This window comes from Phyllobates terribilis, unplaced genomic scaffold (assembly GCF_046119375.1).
Source record: "Phyllobates terribilis strain yellow unplaced genomic scaffold, ASM4611937v1 Scaffold_10__3_contigs__length_209671492, whole genome shotgun sequence".
Lineage (NCBI taxonomy): Eukaryota > Metazoa > Chordata > Amphibia > Anura > Dendrobatidae > Phyllobates > Phyllobates terribilis.
In genome coordinates, this window is record NW_027362770.1 from 201,691,591 (window position 1) to 201,713,803 (window position 22,213).

A 22,213-nucleotide genomic window follows, 5' to 3' on the forward strand; every position below is an offset into this window, starting at 1 on the left:
GAGCTCAGAGATTTGGCACTTTTCTATCCAGTGCAGTATTGGTTGGAGGCTGGTGCTGTTCACAGCTGAAGGGCTCGTTACTATGTATCCTCACCTGCAGAGGTTATCAGAGCCTAAAGGTCACATTCTGCAATTCTGCGCCTTTGTAATGTGTGAATTGGCTCCAGCGTGTAATCTCCTGTCCCCGCACCTTACAGTGGTCTGCGGCTCCTGGTTCGATCACATCTGGAGCTGGGAGCAGCACAGGAACGAGATGGGGACGCTCTTCCTCTACTACGAGGCCATGAAGAAGGTGAGAAAGCGAAGCCCATAGGAGTCAACAGGAGCCTGGTAACACGGGCAGCCACCAGGGGGGGTGCTCATAATCCCCATATAAACTCCCATCCGGTCATCATGTGCTCAGTGCACACTGGGAGTAGTAGTTGCTTTGCCGGTGCTCCGTGCACACTGGGAGTAGTAGTTATATATGATGTCGCCCTGCAGGAGCTCAGTGCACGCTGGGAGTAGTAGTTATATATGATGTCGCCCTGCAGGTGCTCAGTGCATGGTGGGAGTAGTAGTTATATATGATGTCGCCCTGCAGGTGCTCAGTGCACGCTGGGAGTAGTAGTTATCTATGATGTCGCCCTGCAGGTGCTCAGTGCATGGTGGGAGTAGTAGTTATATATGATGTCGCCCTGCAGGTGCTCAGTGCACGCTGGGAGTAGTAGTTATATATGATGTCGCCCTGCAGGTGCTCAGTGCACGCTGGGAGTAGTAGTTATATATGATGTCGCCCTGCAGGTGCTCAGTGCACGCTGGGAGTAGTAGTTATATATGATGTCGCCCTGCAGGTGCTCAGTGCATGCTGGGAGTAGTAGTTATATATGATGTCGCCCTGCAGGTGCTCAGTGCACGCTGGGGGTAGTAGTTATATATGATGTCGCCCTGCAGGAGCTCAGTGCACGCTGGGAGTAGTAGTTATATATGATGTCGCCCTGCAGGTGCTCAGTGCACGCTGGGAGTAGTAGTTATCTATGATGTCGCCCTGCAGGTGCTCAGTGCACGCTGGGGGTAGTAGTTATATATGATGTCGCCCTGCAGGAGCTCAGTGCACGCTGGGGGTAGTAGTTATATATGATGTCGCCCTGCAGGTGCTCAGTGCACGCTGGGGGTAGTAGTTATATATGATGTCGCCCTGCAGGAGCTCAGTGCACGCTGGGAGTAGTAGTTATATATGATGTCGCCCTGCAGGAGCTCAGTGCACGCTGGGAGTAGTAGTTATATATGATGTCGCCCTGCAGGAGCTCAGTGCACGCTGGGAGTAGTAGTTATATATGATGTCGCCCTGCAGGAGCTCAGTGCACGCTGGGAGTAGTAGTTATATATGATGTCGCCCTGCAGGTGCTCAGTGCATGGTGGGAGTAGTAGTTATATATGATGTCGCCCTGCAGGTGCTCAGTGCACGCTGGGAGTAGTAGTTATCTATGATGTCGCCCTGCAGGTGCTCAGTGCACGCTGGGAGTAGTAGTTATATATGATGTCGCCCTGCAGGAGCTCAGTGCACGCTGGGAGTAGTAGTTATATATGATGTCGCCCTGCAGGAGCTCAGTGCACGCTGGGAGTAGTAGTTATATATGATGTCGCCCTGCAGGTGCTCAGTGCATGCTGGGAGTAGTAGTTATATATGATGTCGCCCTGCAGGTGCTCAGTGCACGCTGGGAGTAGTAGTTATATATGATGTCGCCCTGCAGGAGCTCAGTGCACGCTGGGAGTAGTAGTTATATATGATGTCGCCCTGCAGGAGCTCAGTGCACGCTGGGAGTAGTAGTTATATATGATGTCGCCCTGCAGGAGCTCAGTGCACGCTGGGAGTAGTAGTTATATATGATGTCGCCCTGCAGGTGCTCAGTGCATGGTGGGAGTAGTAGTTATATATGATGTCGCCCTGCAGGTGCTCAGTGCACGCTGGGAGTAGTAGTTATATATGATGTCGCCCTGCAGGTGCTCAGTGCACGCTGGGAGTAGTAGTTATCTATGATGTCGCCCTGCAGGTGCTCAGTGCACGCTGGGAGTAGTAGTTATATATGATGTCGCCCTGCAGGAGCTCAGTGCACGCTGGGAGTAGTAGTTATATATGATGTCGCCCTGCAGGAGCTCAGTGCACGCTGGGAGTAGTAGTTATATATGATGTCGCCCTGCAGGTGCTCAGTGCATGCTGGGAGTAGTAGTTATATATGATGTCGCCCTGCAGGTGCTCAGTGCACGCTGGGAGTAGTAGTTATATATGATGTCGCCCTGCAGGAGCTCAGTGCACGCTGGGAGTAGTAGTTATATATGATGTCGCCCTGCAGGAGCTCAGTGCACGCTGGGAGTAGTAGTTATATATGATGTCGCCCTGCAGGAGCTCAGTGCACGCTGGGAGTAGTAGTTATATATGATGTCGCCCTGCAGGAGCTCAGTGCACGCTGGGAGTAGTAGTTATATATGATGTCGCCCTGCAGGAGCTCAGTGCACGCTGGGAGTAGTAGTTATCTATGATGTCGCCCTGCAGGTGCTCAGTGCATGCTGGGAGTAGTAGTTATATATGATGTCGCCCTGCAGGAGCTCAGTGCACGCTGGGAGTAGTAGTTATCTATGATGTCGCCCTGCAGGAGCTCAGTGCACGCTGGGAGTAGTAGTTATCTATGATGTCGCCCTGCAGGAGCTCAGTGCACGCTGGGAGTAGTAGTTATATATGATGTCGCCCTGCAGGTGCTCAGTGCATGCTGGGAGTAGTAGTTATATATGATGTCGCCCTGCAGGTGCTCAGTGCATGCTGGGAGTAGTAGTTATATATGATGTCGCCCTGCAGGAGCTCAGTGCACGCTGGGAGTAGTAGTTATATATGATGTCGCCCTGCAGGAGCTCAGTGCACGCTGGGAGTAGTAGTTATCTATGATGTCGCCCTGCAGGAGCTCAGTGCACGCTGGGAGTAGTAGTTATCTATGATGTCGCCCTGCAGGAGCTCAGTGCACGCTGGGAGTAGTAGTTATATATGATGTCGCCCTGCAGGTGCTCAGTGCACGCTGGGAGTAGTAGTTATATATGATGTCGCCCTGCAGGTGCTCAGTGCATGCTGGGAGTAGTAGTTATATATGATGTCGCCCTGCAGGAGCTCAGTGCATGCTGGGAGTAGTAGTTATATATGATGTCGCCCTGCAGGAGCTCAGTGCACGCTGGGAGTAGTAGTTATATATGATGTCGCCCTGCAGGAGCTCAGTGCACGCTGGGAGTAGTAGTTATATATGATGTCGCCCTGCAGGTGCTCAGTGCACGCTGGGAGTAGTAGTTATCTATGATGTCGCCCTGCAGGTGCTCAGTGCACGCTGGGAGTAGTAGTTATATATGATGTCGCCCTGCAGGAGCACAGTGCACGCTGGGAGTAGTAGTTATCTATGATGTCGCCCTGCAGGAGCTCAGTGCACGCTGGGAGTAGTAGTTATATATGATGTCGCCCTGCAGGAGCTCAGTGCACGCTGGGAGTAGTAGTTATATATGATGTCGCCCTGCAGGAGCTCAGTGCATGCTGGGAGTAGTAGTTATATATGATGTCGCCCTGCAGGAGCTCAGTGCACGCTGGGAGTAGTAGTTATATATGATGTCGCCCTGCAGGTGCTCAGTGCACGCTGGGAGTAGTAGTTATATATGATGTCGCCCTGCAGGTGCTCAATGCACGCTGGGAGTAGTAGTTATATATGATGTCGCCCTGCAGGAGCTCAGTGCACGCTGGGAGTAGTAGTTATATATGATGTCGCTCTGCAGGTGCTCAGTGCACGCTGGGAGTAGTAGCTATCTATGATGTCGCCCTGCAGGTGCTCAGTGCACGCTGGGAGTAGTAGTTATATATGATGTCGCCCTGCAGGTGCTCAGTGCACGCTGGGAGTAGTAGTTATCTATGATGTCGCCCTGCAGGTGCTCAGTGCACGCTGGGAGTAGTAGTTATATATGATGTCGCCCTGCAGGTGCTCAGTGCATGGTGGGAGTAGTAGTTATATATGATGTCGCCCTGCAGGAGCTCAGTGCACGCTGGGAGTAGTAGTTATATATGATGTCGCCCTGCAGGAGCTCAGTGCACGCTGGGAGTAGTAGTTATATATGATGTCGCCCTGCAGGAGCTCAGTGCACGCTGGGAGTAGTAGTTATATATGATGTCGCCCTGCAAGTGCTCAGTGCACGCTGGGAGTACTAGTTATCTATGATGTCGCCCTGCAGGTGCTCAGTGCACGCTGGGAGTAGTAGTTATATATGATGTCGCCCTGCAGGAGCTCAGTGCACGCTGGGAGTAGTAGTTATCTATGATGTCGCCCTGCAGGAGCTCAGTGCACGCTGGGAGTAGTAGTTATATATGATGTCGCCCTGCAGGAGCTCAGTGCACGCTGGGAGTAGTAGTTATATATGATGTCGCCCTGCAGGTGCTCAATGCACGCTGGGAGTAGTAGTTATATATGATGTCGCCCTGCAGGAGCTCAGTGCACGCTGGGAGTAGTAGTTATATATGATGTCGCCCTGCAGGTGCTCAGTGCACGCTGGGAGTAGTAGTTATATATGATGTCGCCCTGCAGGTGCTCAGTGCACGCTGGGAGTAGTAGTTATATATGATGTCGCCCTGCAGGAGCTCAGTGCATGCTGGGAGTAGTAGTTATATATGATGTCGCCCTGCAGGTGCTCAGTGCACGCTGGGAGTAGTAGTTATATATGATGTCGCCCTGCAGGAGCTCAGTGCACGCTGGGAGTAGTAGTTATATATGATGTCGCCCTGCAGGTGCTCAGTGCACGCTGGGAGTAGTAGTTATATATGATGTCGCCCTGCAGGTGCTCAGTGCACGCTGGGAGTAGTAGTTATATATGATGTCGCCCTGCAGGAGCTCAGTGCACGCTGGGAGTAGTAGTTATATATGATGTCGCCCTGCAGGTGCTCAGTGCACGCTGGGAGTAGTAGTTATATATGATGTCGCCCTGCAGGTGCTCAATGCACGCTGGGAGTAGTAGTTATATATGATGTCGCCCTGCAGGTGCTCAGTGCACGCTGGGAGTAGTAGTTATATATGATGTCGCCCTGCAGGTGCTCAGTGCACGCTGGGAGTAGTAGTTATATATGATGTCGCCCTGCAGGTGCTCAGTGCATGCTGGGAGTAGTAGTTATATATGATGTCGCCCTGCAGGTGCTCAGTGCACGCTGGGGGTAGTAGTTATATATGATGTCGCCCTGCAGGAGCTCAGTGCACGCTGGGAGTAGTAGTTATATATGATGTCGCCCTGCAGGTGCTCAGTGCACGCTGGGAGTAGTAGTTATCTATGATGTCGCCCTGCAGGTGCTCAGTGCACGCTGGGGGTAGTAGTTATATATGATGTCGCCCTGCAGGAGCTCAGTGCACGCTGGGGGTAGTAGTTATATATGATGTCGCCCTGCAGGTGCTCAGTGCACGCTGGGGGTAGTAGTTATATATGATGTCGCCCTGCAGGAGCTCAGTGCACGCTGGGAGTAGTAGTTATATATGATGTCGCCCTGCAGGAGCTCAGTGCACGCTGGGAGTAGTAGTTATATATGATGTCGCCCTGCAGGAGCTCAGTGCACGCTGGGAGTAGTAGTTATATATGATGTCGCCCTGCAGGAGCTCAGTGCACGCTGGGAGTAGTAGTTATATATGATGTCGCCCTGCAGGTGCTCAGTGCATGGTGGGAGTAGTAGTTATATATGATGTCGCCCTGCAGGTGCTCAGTGCACGCTGGGAGTAGTAGTTATATATGATGTCGCCCTGCAGGTGCTCAGTGCACGCTGGGAGTAGTAGTTATCTATGATGTCGCCCTGCAGGTGCTCAGTGCACGCTGGGAGTAGTAGTTATATATGATGTCGCCCTGCAGGAGCTCAGTGCACGCTGGGAGTAGTAGTTATATATGATGTCGCCCTGCAGGAGCTCAGTGCACGCTGGGAGTAGTAGTTATATATGATGTCGCCCTGCAGGTGCTCAGTGCATGCTGGGAGTAGTAGTTATATATGATGTCGCCCTGCAGGTGCTCAGTGCACGCTGGGAGTAGTAGTTATATATGATGTCGCCCTGCAGGAGCTCAGTGCACGCTGGGAGTAGTAGTTATATATGATGTCGCCCTGCAGGAGCTCAGTGCACGCTGGGAGTAGTAGTTATATATGATGTCGCCCTGCAGGAGCTCAGTGCACGCTGGGAGTAGTAGTTATATATGATGTCGCCCTGCAGGAGCTCAGTGCACGCTGGGAGTAGTAGTTATATATGATGTCGCCCTGCAGGAGCTCAGTGCACGCTGGGAGTAGTAGTTATCTATGATGTCGCCCTGCAGGTGCTCAGTGCATGCTGGGAGTAGTAGTTATATATGATGTCGCCCTGCAGGAGCTCAGTGCACGCTGGGAGTAGTAGTTATCTATGATGTCGCCCTGCAGGAGCTCAGTGCACGCTGGGAGTAGTAGTTATCTATGATGTCGCCCTGCAGGAGCTCAGTGCACGCTGGGAGTAGTAGTTATATATGATGTCGCCCTGCAGGTGCTCAGTGCATGCTGGGAGTAGTAGTTATATATGATGTCGCCCTGCAGGTGCTCAGTGCATGCTGGGAGTAGTAGTTATATATGATGTCGCCCTGCAGGAGCTCAGTGCACGCTGGGAGTAGTAGTTATATATGATGTCGCCCTGCAGGAGCTCAGTGCACGCTGGGAGTAGTAGTTATCTATGATGTCGCCCTGCAGGAGCTCAGTGCACGCTGGGAGTAGTAGTTATCTATGATGTCGCCCTGCAGGAGCTCAGTGCACGCTGGGAGTAGTAGTTATATATGATGTCGCCCTGCAGGTGCTCAGTGCACGCTGGGAGTAGTAGTTATATATGATGTCGCCCTGCAGGTGCTCAGTGCATGCTGGGAGTAGTAGTTATATATGATGTCGCCCTGCAGGAGCTCAGTGCATGCTGGGAGTAGTAGTTATATATGATGTCGCCCTGCAGGAGCTCAGTGCACGCTGGGAGTAGTAGTTATATATGATGTCGCCCTGCAGGAGCTCAGTGCACGCTGGGAGTAGTAGTTATATATGATGTCGCCCTGCAGGTGCTCAGTGCACGCTGGGAGTAGTAGTTATCTATGATGTCGCCCTGCAGGTGCTCAGTGCACGCTGGGAGTAGTAGTTATATATGATGTCGCCCTGCAGGAGCACAGTGCACGCTGGGAGTAGTAGTTATCTATGATGTCGCCCTGCAGGAGCTCAGTGCACGCTGGGAGTAGTAGTTATATATGATGTCGCCCTGCAGGAGCTCAGTGCACGCTGGGAGTAGTAGTTATATATGATGTCGCCCTGCAGGAGCTCAGTGCATGCTGGGAGTAGTAGTTATATATGATGTCGCCCTGCAGGAGCTCAGTGCACGCTGGGAGTAGTAGTTATATATGATGTCGCCCTGCAGGTGCTCAGTGCACGCTGGGAGTAGTAGTTATATATGATGTCGCCCTGCAGGTGCTCAATGCACGCTGGGAGTAGTAGTTATATATGATGTCGCCCTGCAGGAGCTCAGTGCACGCTGGGAATAGTAGTTATATATGATGTCGCCCTGCAGGTGCTCAGTGCACGCTGGGAGTAGTAGCTATCTATGATGTCGCCCTGCAGGTGCTCAGTGCACGCTGGGAGTAGTAGTTATATATGATGTCGCCCTGCAGGTGCTCAGTGCACGCTGGGAGTAGTAGTTATCTATGATGTCGCCCTGCAGGTGCTCAGTGCACGCTGGGAGTAGTAGTTATATATGATGTCGCCCTGCAGGTGCTCAGTGCATGGTGGGAGTAGTAGTTATATATGATGTCGCCCTGCAGGAGCTCAGTGCACGCTGGGAGTAGTAGTTATATATGATGTCGCCCTGCAGGAGCTCAGTGCACGCTGGGAGTAGTAGTTATATATGATGTCGCCCTGCAGGAGCTCAGTGCACGCTGGGAGTAGTAGTTATATATGATGTCGCCCTGCAAGTGCTCAGTGCACGCTGGGAGTAGTAGTTATCTATGATGTCGCCCTGCAGGTGCTCAGTGCACGCTGGGAGTAGTAGTTATCTATGATGTCGCCCTGCAGGTGCTCAGTGCACGCTGGGAGTAGTAGTTATATATGATGTCGCCCTGCAGGAGCTCAGTGCACGCTGGGAGTAGTAGTTATCTATGATGTCGCCCTGCAGGAGCTCAGTGCACGCTGGGAGTAGTAGTTATCTATGATGTCGCCCTGCAGGTGCTCAGTGCACGCTGGGAGTAGTAGTTATATATGATGTCGCCCTGCAGGAGCTCAGTGCACGCTGGGAGTAGTAGTTATCTATGATGTCGCCCTGCAGGAGCTCAGTGCACGCTGGGAGTAGTAGTTATATATGATGTCGCCCTGCAGGAGCTCAGTGCACGCTGGGAGTAGTAGTTATATATGATGTCGCCCTGCAGGTGCTCAATGCACGCTGGGAGTAGTAGTTATATATGATGTCGCCCTGCAGGAGCTCAGTGCACGCTGGGAGTAGTAGTTATATATGATGTCGCCCTGCAGGTGCTCAGTGCACGCTGGGAGTAGTAGTTATATATGATGTCGCCCTGCAGGTGCTCAGTGCACGCTGGGAGTAGTAGTTATATATGATGTCGCCCTGCAGGAGCTCAGTGCACGCTGGGAGTAGTAGTTATATATGATGTCGCCCTGCAGGAGCTCAGTGCACGCTGGGAGTAGTAGTTATATATGATGTCACCCTGCAGGAGCTCAGTGCACGCTGGGAGTAGTAGTTATATATGATGTCGCCCTGCAGGAGCTCAGTGCACGCTGGGAGTAGTAGTTATATATGATGTCACCCTGCAGGAGCTCAGTGCACGCTGGGAGTAGTAGTTATATATGATGTCGCCCTGCAGGAGCTCAGTGCACGCTGGGAGTAGTAGTTATATATGATGTCGCCCTGCAGGAGCTCAGTGCACGCTGGGAGTAGTAGTTATATATGATGTCGCCCTGCAGGAGCTCAGTGCACGCTGGGAGTAGTAGTTATATATGATGTCGCCCTGCAGGTGCTCAGTGCACGCTGGGAGTAGTAGTTATATATGATGTCGCCCTGCAGGAGCTCAGTGCACGCTGGGAGTAGTAGTTATATATGATGTCGCCCTGCAGGTGCTCAGTGCACGCTGGGAGTAGTAGTTATATATGATGTCGCCCTGCAGGAGCTCAGTGCACGCTGGGAGTAGTAGTTATATATGATGTCGCCCTGCAGGAGCTCAGTGCACGCTGGGAGTAGTAGTTATATATGATGTCGCCCTGCAGGTGCTCAGTGCACGCTGGGAGTAGTAGTTATATATGATGTCGTCCTGCAGGTGCTCAGTGCACGCTGGGAGTAGTAGTTATATATGATGTCGCCCTGCAGGTGCTCAGTGCACGCTGGGAGTAGTAGTTATATATGATGTCGTCCTGCAGGAGCTCAGTGCATGCTGGGAGTAGTAGTTATATATGATGTCGCCCTGCAGGTGCTCAATGCACGCTGGGAGTAGTAGTTATATATGATGTCGCCCTGCAGGAGCTCAGTGCACGCTGGGAGTAGTAGTTATCTATGATGTCGCCCTGCAGGAGCTCAGTGCACGCTGGGAGTAGTAGTTATATATGATGTCGCCCTGCAGGAGCTCAGTGCACGCTGGGAGTAGTAGTTATATATGATGTCGCCCTGCAGGAGCTCAGTGCATGCTGGGAGTAGTAGTTATATATGATGTCGCCCTGCAGGAGCTCAGTGCACGCTGGGAGTAGTAGTTATATATGATGTCGCCCTGCAGGTGCTCAGTGCACGCTGGGAGTAGTAGTTATATATGATGTCGCCCTGCAGGTGCTCAATGCACGCTGGGAGTAGTAGTTATATATGATGTCGCCCTGCAGGAGCTCAGTGCACGCTGGGAGTAGTAGTTATATATGATGTCGCCCTGCAGGTGCTCAGTGCACGCTGGGAGTAGTAGTTATATATGATGTCGCCCTGCAGGTGCTCAGTGCACGCTGGGAGTAGTAGTTATATATGATGTCGCCCTGCAGGAGCTCAGTGCACGCTGGGAGTAGTAGTTATATATGATGTCACCCTGCAGGAGCTCAGTGCACGCTGGGAGTAGTAGTTATATATGATGTCGCCCTGCAGGAGCTCAGTGCACGCTGGGAGTAGTAGTTATATATGATGTCGCCCTGCAGGTGCTCAGTGCACGCTGGGAGTAGTAGTTATATATGATGTCGCCCTGCAGGAGCTCAGTGCACGCTGGGAGTAGTAGTTATATATGATGTCGCCCTGCAGGTGCTCAGTGCATGCTGGGAGTAGTAGTTATATATGATGTCGCCCTGCAGGAGCTCAGTGCACGCTGGGAGTAGTAGTTATATATGATGTCGCCCTGCAGGAGCTCAGTGCACGCTGGGAGTAGTAGTTATATATGATGTCGCCCTGCAGGTGCTCAGTGCACGCTGGGAGTAGTAGTTATATATGATGTCGTCCTGCAGGTGCTCAGTGCACGCTGGGAGTAGTAGTTATATATGATGTCGCCCTGCAGGTGCTCAGTGCACGCTGGGAGTAGTAGTTATATATGATGTCGCCCTGCAGGTGCTCAGTGCACGCTGGGAGTAGTAGTTATATATGATGTCGCCCTGCAGGAGCTCAGTGCACGCTGGGAGTAGTAGTTATATATGATGTCGCCCTGCAGGTGCTCAGTGCATGCTGGGAGTAGTAGTTATATATGATGTCGCCCTGCAGGAGCTCAGTGCACGCTGGGAGTAGTAGTTATATATGATGTCGCCCTGCAGGTGCTCAGTGCACGCTGGGAGTAGTAGTTACATATGATGTCGCCCTGCAGGAGCTCAGTGCATGCTGGGAGTAGTAGTTATATATGATGTCGCCCTGCAGGAGCTCAGTGCACGCTGGGAGTAGTAGTTATCTATGATGTCGCCCTGCAGGTGCTCAGTGCACGCTGGGAGTAGTAGTTATATATGATGTCGCCCTGCAGGAGCTCAGTGCACGCTGGGAGTAGTAGTTATATATGATGTCGCCCTGCAGGTGCTCAGTGCACGCTGGGAGTAGTAGTTATATATGATGTCGCCTTGCAGGTGCTCAGTGCACGCTGGGAGTAGTAGTTATATATGATGTCGCCCTGCAGGAGCTCAGTGCACGCTGGGAGTAGTAGTTATATATGATGTCGCCCTGCAGGAGCTCAGTGCACGCTGGGAGTAGTAGTTATATATGATGTCGCCCTGCAGGAGCTCAGTGCACGCTGGGAGTAGTAGTTATATATGATGTCGCCCTGCAGGAGCTCAGTGCATGCTGGGAGTAGTAGTTATATATGATGTCGCCCTGCAGGTGCTCAGTGCACGCTGGGAGTAGTAGTTATATATGATGTCGCCCTGCAGGAGCTCAGTGCACGCTGGGAGTAGTAGTTATATATGATGTCGCCCTGCAGGTGCTCAGTGCACGCTGGGAGTAGTAGTTATATATGATGTCGCCCTGCAGGAGCTCAGTGCATGCTGGGAGTAGTAGTTATCTATGATGTCGCCCTGCAGGTGCTCAGTGCATGCTGGGAGTAGTAGTTATATATGATGTCGCCCTGCAGGAGCTCAGTGCATGCTGGGAGTAGTAGTTATATATGATGTCGCCCTGCAGGTGCTCAGTGCACGCTGGGAGTAGTAGTTATATATGATGTCGCCCTGCAGGAGCTCAGTGCACGCTGGGAGTAGTAGTTATCTATGATGTCGCCCTGCAGGTGCTCAGTGCATGCTGGGAGTAGTAGTTATCTATGATGTCGCCCTGCAGGAGCTCAGTGCACGCTGGGAGTAGTAGTTATATATGATGTCGCCCTGCAGGTGCTCAGTGCACGCTGGGAGTAGTAGTTATATATGATGTCGCCCTGCAGGAGCTCAGTGCACGCTGGGAGTAGTAGTTATATATGATGTCGCCCTGCAGGAGCTCAGTGCATGCTGGGAGTAGTAGTTATATATGATGTCGCCCTGCAGGTGCTCAGTGCACGCTGGGAGTAGTAGTTATATATGATGTCGCCCTGCAGGTGCTCAGTGCACGCTGGGAGTAGTAGTTATATATGATGTCGCCCTGCAGGTGCTCAGTGCACGCTGGGAGTAGTAGTTATATATGATGTCGCCCTGCAGGAGCTCAGTGCATGCTGGGAGTAGTAGTTATATATGATGTCGCCCTGCAGGAGCTCAGTGCACGCTGGGAGTAGTAGTTATATATGATGTCGCCCTGCAGGTGCTCAGTGCACGCTGGGAGTAGTAGTTATATATGATGTCGCCCTGCAGGAGCTCAGTGCATGCTGGGAGTAGTAGTTATCTATGATGTCGCCCTGCAGGTGCTCAGTGCATGCTGGGAGTAGTAGTTATATATGATGTCGCCCTGCAGGAGCTCAGTGCATGCTGGGAGTAGTAGTTATATATGATGTCGCCCTGCAGGTGCTCAGTGCACGCTGGGAGTAGTAGTTATATATGATGTCGCCCTGCAGGAGCTCAGTGCACGCTGGGAGTAGTAGTTATATATGATGTCGCCCTGCAGGTGCTCAGTGCACGCTGGGAGTAGTAGTTATATATGATGTCGCCCTGCAGGTGCTCAGTGCATGCTGGGAGTAGTAGTTATATATGATGTCGCCCTGCAGGAGCTCAGTGCACGCTGGGAGTAGTAGTTATATATGATGTCGCCCTGCAGGAGCTCAGTGCACGCTGGGAGTAGTAGTTATATATGATGTCACCCTGCAGGAGCTCAGTGCACGCTGGGAGTAGTAGTTATATATGATGTCGCCCTGCAGGAGCTCAGTGCACGCTGGGAGTAGTAGTTATATATGATGTCACCCTGCAGGAGCTCAGTGCACGCTGGGAGTAGTAGTTATATATGATGTCGCCCTGCAGGAGCTCAGTGCACGCTGGGAGTAGTAGTTATATATGATGTCGCCCTGCAGGAGCTCAGTGCACGCTGGGAGTAGTAGTTATATATGATGTCGCCCTGCAGGAGCTCAGTGCACGCTGGGAGTAGTAGTTATATATGATGTCGCCCTGCAGGTGCTCAGTGCACGCTGGGAGTAGTAGTTATATATGATGTCGCCCTGCAGGAGCTCAGTGCACGCTGGGAGTAGTAGTTATATATGATGTCGCCCTGCAGGTGCTCAGTGCACGCTGGGAGTAGTAGTTATATATGATGTCGCCCTGCAGGAGCTCAGTGCACGCTGGGAGTAGTAGTTATATATGATGTCGCCCTGCAGGAGCTCAGTGCACGCTGGGAGTAGTAGTTATATATGATGTCGCCCTGCAGGTGCTCAGTGCACGCTGGGAGTAGTAGTTATATATGATGTCGTCCTGCAGGTGCTCAGTGCACGCTGGGAGTAGTAGTTATATATGATGTCGCCCTGCAGGTGCTCAGTGCACGCTGGGAGTAGTAGTTATATATGATGTCGTCCTGCAGGAGCTCAGTGCATGCTGGGAGTAGTAGTTATATATGATGTCGCCCTGCAGGTGCTCAATGCACGCTGGGAGTAGTAGTTATATATGATGTCGCCCTGCAGGAGCTCAGTGCACGCTGGGAGTAGTAGTTATCTATGATGTCGCCCTGCAGGAGCTCAGTGCACGCTGGGAGTAGTAGTTATATATGATGTCGCCCTGCAGGAGCTCAGTGCACGCTGGGAGTAGTAGTTATATATGATGTCGCCCTGCAGGAGCTCAGTGCATGCTGGGAGTAGTAGTTATATATGATGTCGCCCTGCAGGAGCTCAGTGCACGCTGGGAGTAGTAGTTATATATGATGTCGCCCTGCAGGTGCTCAGTGCACGCTGGGAGTAGTAGTTATATATGATGTCGCCCTGCAGGTGCTCAATGCACGCTGGGAGTAGTAGTTATATATGATGTCGCCCTGCAGGAGCTCAGTGCACGCTGGGAGTAGTAGTTATATATGATGTCGCCCTGCAGGTGCTCAGTGCACGCTGGGAGTAGTAGTTATATATGATGTCGCCCTGCAGGTGCTCAGTGCACGCTGGGAGTAGTAGTTATATATGATGTCGCCCTGCAGGAGCTCAGTGCACGCTGGGAGTAGTAGTTATATATGATGTCACCCTGCAGGAGCTCAGTGCACGCTGGGAGTAGTAGTTATATATGATGTCGCCCTGCAGGAGCTCAGTGCACGCTGGGAGTAGTAGTTATATATGATGTCGCCCTGCAGGTGCTCAGTGCACGCTGGGAGTAGTAGTTATATATGATGTCGCCCTGCAGGAGCTCAGTGCACGCTGGGAGTAGTAGTTATATATGATGTCGCCCTGCAGGTGCTCAGTGCATGCTGGGAGTAGTAGTTATATATGATGTCGCCCTGCAGGAGCTCAGTGCACGCTGGGAGTAGTAGTTATATATGATGTCGCCCTGCAGGAGCTCAGTGCACGCTGGGAGTAGTAGTTATATATGATGTCGCCCTGCAGGTGCTCAGTGCACGCTGGGAGTAGTAGTTATATATGATGTCGTCCTGCAGGTGCTCAGTGCACGCTGGGAGTAGTAGTTATATATGATGTCGCCCTGCAGGTGCTCAGTGCACGCTGGGAGTAGTAGTTATATATGATGTCGCCCTGCAGGTGCTCAGTGCACGCTGGGAGTAGTAGTTATATATGATGTCGCCCTGCAGGAGCTCAGTGCACGCTGGGAGTAGTAGTTATATATGATGTCGCCCTGCAGGTGCTCAGTGCATGCTGGGAGTAGTAGTTATATATGATGTCGCCCTGCAGGAGCTCAGTGCACGCTGGGAGTAGTAGTTATATATGATGTCGCCCTGCAGGTGCTCAGTGCACGCTGGGAGTAGTAGTTACATATGATGTCGCCCTGCAGGAGCTCAGTGCATGCTGGGAGTAGTAGTTATATATGATGTCGCCCTGCAGGAGCTCAGTGCACGCTGGGAGTAGTAGTTATCTATGATGTCGCCCTGCAGGTGCTCAGTGCACGCTGGGAGTAGTAGTTATATATGATGTCGCCCTGCAGGAGCTCAGTGCACGCTGGGAGTAGTAGTTATATATGATGTCGCCCTGCAGGTGCTCAGTGCACGCTGGGAGTAGTAGTTATATATGATGTCGCCTTGCAGGTGCTCAGTGCACGCTGGGAGTAGTAGTTATATATGATGTCGCCCTGCAGGAGCTCAGTGCACGCTGGGAGTAGTAGTTATATATGATGTCGCCCTGCAGGAGCTCAGTGCACGCTGGGAGTAGTAGTTATATATGATGTCGCCCTGCAGGAGCTCAGTGCACGCTGGGAGTAGTAGTTATATATGATGTCGCCCTGCAGGAGCTCAGTGCATGCTGGGAGTAGTAGTTATATATGATGTCGCCCTGCAGGTGCTCAGTGCACGCTGGGAGTAGTAGTTATATATGATGTCGCCCTGCAGGAGCTCAGTGCACGCTGGGAGTAGTAGTTATATATGATGTCGCCCTGCAGGTGCTCAGTGCACGCTGGGAGTAGTAGTTATATATGATGTCGCCCTGCAGGAGCTCAGTGCATGCTGGGAGTAGTAGTTATCTATGATGTCGCCCTGCAGGTGCTCAGTGCATGCTGGGAGTAGTAGTTATATATGATGTCGCCCTGCAGGAGCTCAGTGCATGCTGGGAGTAGTAGTTATATATGATGTCGCCCTGCAGGTGCTCAGTGCACGCTGGGAGTAGTAGTTATATATGATGTCGCCCTGCAGGAGCTCAGTGCACGCTGGGAGTAGTAGTTATCTATGATGTCGCCCTGCAGGTGCTCAGTGCATGCTGGGAGTAGTAGTTATCTATGATGTCGCCCTGCAGGAGCTCAGTGCACGCTGGGAGTAGTAGTTATATATGATGTCGCCCTGCAGGTGCTCAGTGCACGCTGGGAGTAGTAGTTATATATGATGTCGCCCTGCAGGAGCTCAGTGCACGCTGGGAGTAGTAGTTATATATGATGTCGCCCTGCAGGAGCTCAGTGCATGCTGGGAGTAGTAGTTATATATGATGTCGCCCTGCAGGTGCTCAGTGCACGCTGGGAGTAGTAGTTATATATGATGTCGCCCTGCAGGTGCTCAGTGCACGCTGGGAGTAGTAGTTATATATGATGTCGCCCTGCAGGTGCTCAGTGCACGCTGGGAGTAGTAGTTATATATGATGTCGCCCTGCAGGAGCTCAGTGCATGCTGGGAGTAGTAGTTATATATGATGTCGCCCTGCAGGAGCTCAGTGCACGCTGGGAGTAGTAGTTATATATGATGTCGCCCTGCAGGTGCTCAGTGCACGCTGGGAGTAGTAGTTATATATGATGTCGCCCTGCAGGAGCTCAGTGCATGCTGGGAGTAGTAGTTATCTATGATGTCGCCCTGCAGGTGCTCAGTGCATGCTGGGAGTAGTAGTTATATATGATGTCGCCCTGCAGGAGCTCAGTGCATGCTGGGAGTAGTAGTTATATATGATGTCGCCCTGCAGGTGCTCAGTGCACGCTGGGAGTAGTAGTTATATATGATGTCGCCCTGCAGGAGCTCAGTGCACGCTGGGAGTAGTAGTTATATATGATGTCGCCCTGCAGGATCCCTTCCAGTCGGTCAGGAGGATCAGCAGCTTCCTGGGGATCAACATTAATGATAATGAAATCCATGAAATCTGCAAGAAAACGTCGTTCTGGGAGATGAAGATCTGTGCGGAGAATGAGATCAGCGACCCGAGCCCCACCGTGTGCGCCCTCACCTCCAACAAGAGGCTGATATTCCGCAAAGGTGAGACCCCCAGGTGTGATCCCACAATGCTGAGCCCCCACCAGATAGACGGACCCATGCCTGATTACTCCACACAATGTTTAATATTTAAGTGCAGAAGCTTGTGCTCCAGAGCTGCTCTTCAGCCTTAGGGCAGGAAGTTCTGCCACGTTGGAGGTGACTGAGCTGTACGGTCACATCCCTCCACGAATCCCAGTCCTTATGGGATGGAAGACCCCCGACCAGCTTATGGATCAGTAGACCCCCGACCACCTTATGGGTCAGTAGACTCCCGACCACCTTATGGGACAGTAGACCCCTGACCACCTTATGGGTCAGTAGACCCCCGACCACATTATGGGACAATAGAACCTTGACTTGACACCTATTCCGGGGCCGGACTGACCGGATGTGACCGTGACACTGTGGTCTTCCTTCTCACTGCAGGGACGGTCGGGGACTGGAAGGACTACTTCACCAACAAGCAGAACCGGCTGTTCGAGGAGACGTACAGAGCAAAGATGGACTCCAGCAGCCTGGCCAAACATATCCGCTACGAAAATTGAGGTCCGATGCTCCAACCGCTCCCTCCGGGACCCCCACGTGGGGTCTGACAGGGTCAACGAGGAGCGAAACTGGGGATGCTGCAGTCACTAATGGCACTTAGCGGGAATTAGGGCCCCGCACTGGTACAGAGCTGGGGCCACCGGGGCCGCGTGTTCCCACACCTCAAATAAGACTGTTCACTATGTGATTACATTCAGGGGCACAACCTCAATCCTGGGGGGGGATTCTCCGGAGACGAGTGCGACATTTACACCTGGGAGAACCATAGGTCTTAGCATTGCACCACGCGCTGCCCATCCTCGCGCGCTCCGGCTGTCACCCCCGGCTGAGTCGCCCTCGCACTTTCCTGTATATATCTCCTGTAAATAAACCTTTTCCATTCTCTTTTCGACTCGTCTGTTTGTCGTATCCGGAGGTCACAGAATATTATGCACAGACAGGAAATTGCAATACTCCGCCATCCTATGCACTAATTATTATTATTCTTATTATAGCCCTATTCTTTCCATGGCGCATTACATGTGATAGGGGTGGACATAATAAAAAACACGTACAATGATCTAGAACAAAACATGACAGCGACTGATACAGGAGGAGCGAGGACCCTGCCCACGAGGGCTCACAGTCTACAGGAGATGGGTGAGGATACAGTAGGTGAGGGTAGAGCTGGTGGTGCAGCGGTATGGTGGAGCGAGGACCCTGCCCGCGAGGGCTCACAGTCTACAGGGGATGGGTGAGGATACAGTAGGTGAGAGCAGAGCTGGTGGTGCAGCGGTATGGTGGAGCGAGGACCCTGCCCGCGAGGGCTCACAATCTACAAGGGATGGGTGAGGATACAGTAGGTGAGGGCAGAGCTGGTGGTGCAGCGGTATGGTGGAGCGAGGACCCTGCCCGCGAGGGCTCACAGTCTACAGGGGATGGGTGAGGATACAGTAGGTGAGGGTAGAGCTGGTCGTGCAGCGGTATGGTGGAGCGAGGACCCTGCCCATGAGGGCTCACAGTCTACAGGGGATGGGTGAGGATACAGTAGGTGAGGGTAGAGCTGGTCGTGCAGCGGTATGGTGGAGCGAGGACCCTGCCCGCGAGGGCTCACAGTCTACAGGGGATGGGTGAGGATACAGTAGGTGAGGGTAGAGCTGGTCGTGCAGCGGTATGGTGGAGCGAGGACCCTGCCGACGAGGGCTCACAGTCTACAACGGATGGGTGAGGATACAGTAGGTGAGGGTAGAGCTGGTCGTGCAGCGGTATGGTGGAGAGAGGACCCGGCCCGCGAGGGCTCACAGTCTACAGGGGATGGGTGAGGATACAGTAGGTGAGGGTAGAGCTGGTCGTGCAGCGGTATGGTGGAGCGAGGCCCTGCCCACGAGGGCTCACAATCTACAAGGGATGGGTGAGGATACAGTAGGTGAGGGTAGAGCAGGTCGTGCAGCGGTATGGTGGAGCGAGGACCCTGCCCGCGAGGGCTCACAGTCTACAAGGGATGGGTGAGGATACAGTAGGTGAGGGTAGAGCTGGTCGTGCAGAGGTATGGTGGAGTGAGGACCCTGCCCGCGAGGGCTCACAGTTTACAAGGGATGGGTGAGGATACAGTAGGTGAGGGCAGAGCTGGTCGTGCAGCGGTGTGGTGGAGCGAGGACCCTGCCCGCGAGGGCTCACCGTCTACAGGGGATGGGTGAGGATACAGTAGGTGAGGGTAGAGCTGGTTGTGCAGCGGTATGGTGGAGCGAGGACCCTGCCCGCGAGGGCTCACAGTCTACAAGGGATGGGTGAGGATACAGTAGGTGAGGGTAGAGCTGGTCGTGCAGCGGTATGGTGGAGCGAGGACCCTGCCGACGAGGGCTCACAGTGTACAACGGATGGGTGAGGATACAGTAGGTGAGGGTAGAGCTGGTCGTGCAGCGGTATGGTGGAGAGAGGACCCGGCCCGCGAGGGCTCACAGTCTACAGGGGATGGGTGAGGATACAGTAGGTGAGGGTAGAGCTGGTCGTGCAGCGGTATGGTGGAGCGAGGCCCTGCCCACGAGGGCTCACAATCTACAAGGGATGGGTGAGGATACAGTAGGTGAGGGTAGAGCTGGTCGTGCAGCGGTATGGTGGAGCGAGGACCCTGCCCGCGAGGGCTCACAGTCTACAAGGGATGGGTGAGGATACAGTAGGTGAGGGTAGAGCTGGTCGTGCAGAGGTATGGTGGAGTGAGGACCCTGCCCGCGAGGGCTCACAGTTTACAAGGGATGGGTGAGGATACAGTAGGTGAGGGCAGAGCTGGTCGTGCAGCGGTGTGGTGGAGCGAGGACCCTGCCCGCGAGGGCTCACCGTCTACAGGGGATGGGTGAGGATACAGTAGGTGAGGGTAGAGCTGGTTGTGCAGCGGTATGGTGGAGCGAGGACCCTGCCCGCGAGGGCTCACAGTCTACAAGGGATGGGTGAGGATACAGTAGGTGAGGGCAGAGCTGGTCGTGCAGCGGTGTGGTGGAGCGAGGACCCTGCCCGCGAGGGCTCACAGTCTACAGGGGATGGGTGAGGATAAGTAGGTGAGGGTAGAGCTGGTTGTGCAGCGGTATGGTGGAGCGAGGACCCTGCCCGCGAGGGCTCACAGTCTACAAGGGATGGGTGAGGATACAGTAGGTGAGGGCAGAGCTGGTCGTGCAGCGGTATGGTGGAGCGAGGACCCTGCCCGCGAGGGCTCACAGTCTACAAGGGATGGGTGAGGATACAGTAGGTGAGGGTAGAGCTGGTCGTGCAGCGGTATGGTGGAGCGAGGACCCTGCCCGCGAGGGCTCACAATCTACAAGGGATGGGTGAGGATACAGTAGGTGAGGGTAGAGCTGGTCGTGCAAAGGTATGGTGGAGCGAGGTCCCTGCCCGCGAGGGCTCACAGTCTACAAGGGATGGGTGAGGATACAGTAGGTGAGGGTAGAGCTGGTCGTGCAGCGGTGTGGTGGAGCGAGGACCCTGCCCGCGAGGGCTCACAGTCTACAGGGGATGGGTGAGGATACAGTAGGTGAGGGTAGAGCTGGTGGTGCAGCGGTATGGTGGAGCGAGGACCCTGCCCGCGAGGGCTAACTATCTACAAGGGATGGGTGAGGATACAGTAGGTGAGGGCAGAGCTGGTGGTGCAGCGGTATGGTGGAGCGAGGACCCTGCCCGCGAGGGCTCACAGTCTACAGGGGATGGGTGAGGATACAGTAGGTGAGGGTAGAGCTGGTCGTGCAGCGGTATGGTGGAGCGAGGACCCTGCCCATGAGGGCTCACAGTCTACATGGGATGGGTGAGGATACAGTAGGTGAGGGTAGAGCTGGTCGTGCAGCGGTATGGTGGAGCGAGGACCCTGCCGACGAGGGCTCACAGTCTACAACAGATGGGTGAGGATACAGTAGGTGAGGGTAGAGCTGGTCGTGCAGCGGTATGGTGGAGAGAGGACCCGGCCCGCGAGGGCTCACAGTCTACAGGGGATGGGTGAGGATACAGTAGGTGAGGGTAGAGCTGGTCGTGCAGCGGTATGGTGGAGCGAGGACCCTGCCCGCGAGGGCTCACAATCTACAAGGGATGGGTGAGGATACAGTAGGTGAGGGTAGAGCTGGTCGTGCAGCGGTATGGTGGAGCGAGGACCCTGCCCGCGAGGGCTCACAGTCTACAAGGGATGGGTGAGGATACAGTAGGTGAGGGTAGAACTGGTCGTGCAGAGGTATGGTGGAGTGAGGACCCTGCCCGCGAGGGCTCACAGTCTACAAGGGATGGGTGAGGATACAGTAGGTGAGGGCAGAGCTGGTCGTGCAGCGGTGTGGTGGAGCGAGGACCCTGCCCGCGAGGGCTCACAGTCTACAAGGGATGGGTGAGGATACAGTAGGTGAGGGCAGAGCTGGTCGTGCAGCGGTATGGTGGAGTGAGGACCCTGCCCGCGAGGGCTCACAGTCTACAAGGGATGGGTGAGGATACAGTAGGTGAGGGCAGAGCTGGTCGTGCAGCGGTGTGGTGGAGCGAGGACCCTGCCCGCGAGGGCTCACAATCTACAAGGGATGGGTGAGGATACAGTAGGTGAGGATAGGGCTGGTCGTGCAGCGGTATGGTGGAGCGAGGACTCTGCCCGCGAGGGCTCACAGTCTACAGGGGATGGGTGAGGATACAGTAGGTGAGGGCAGAGCTGGTCGTACAGCGGTATGGTGGAGGGAGGACCCTGCCCGCGAGGGCTCACAATCTACAAGGGATGGGTGAGGATACAGTAGGTGAGGGTAGAGCTGGTCGTGCAGCGGTATGGTGGAGCGAGGACCCTGCCCGCGAGGGCTCACAGTCTACAAGGGATGGGTGAGGATACAGTAGGTGAGGGTAGAGCTGGTCGTGCAGCGGTATGGTGGAGCGAGGACCCTGCCCGCGAGGGCTCACAGTCTACAAGGGATGGGTGAGGATACAGTAGGTGAGGGTAGAGCTGGTCGTGCAGCGGTATGGTGGAGCGAGGACCCTGCCCGCAAGGGCTAACTATCTACAAGGGATGGGTGAGGATACAGTAGGTGAGGATAGGGCTGGTCGTGCAGCGGTATGGTGGAGCGAGGACCCTGCCCGCGAGGGCTCACAGTCTACAAGGGATGGGTGAGGATACAGTAGGTGAGGGTAAAGCTGGTCGTGCAGCGGTATGGTGGAGCGAGGACCCTGCCCGCGAGGGCTCACAGTCTACAAGGGATGGGTGAGGATACAGTAGGTGAGGGTAGAGCTGGTCGTGCAGCGTTATGGTGGAGAGAGGACCCTGCCCGCGAGGGCTCACAATCTACAAGGGATGGGTGAGGATACAGTAGGTGAGGGTAGAGCTGGTCGTGCAGCGGTGTGGTGGAGCGAGGACCCTGCCCGCGAGGGCTCACAGTCTACAAGGGATGGGTGAGGATACAGTAGGTGAGGGTAGAGCTGGTCGTGCAGCGGTATGGTGGAGCGAGGGCCCTGCCCGCGAGGGCTCACAGT

General features: G+C 53.8%; 1 protein-coding gene across 1 annotated transcript in view; it reads left to right on the top strand.

The window, feature by feature from the left end:
- LOC141164348 (sulfotransferase 6B1-like) overlaps positions 1 to 17,650 on the top strand; it is a 31,312-nt gene extending 13,662 nt beyond the window's left edge. The window contains exons 4-6 of the mRNA XM_073649483.1: positions 198 to 292; positions 16,534 to 16,720; positions 17,147 to 17,650. Of these exons, the coding sequence (XP_073505584.1) occupies positions 198 to 292; positions 16,534 to 16,720; positions 17,147 to 17,265 (401 nt within the window). The 3' untranslated portion in view covers positions 17,266 to 17,650. The remainder of the gene's footprint in view (positions 1 to 197; positions 293 to 16,533; positions 16,721 to 17,146) is intronic.
- The last annotated feature ends 4,563 nt before the right edge of the window (positions 17,651 to 22,213 follow it).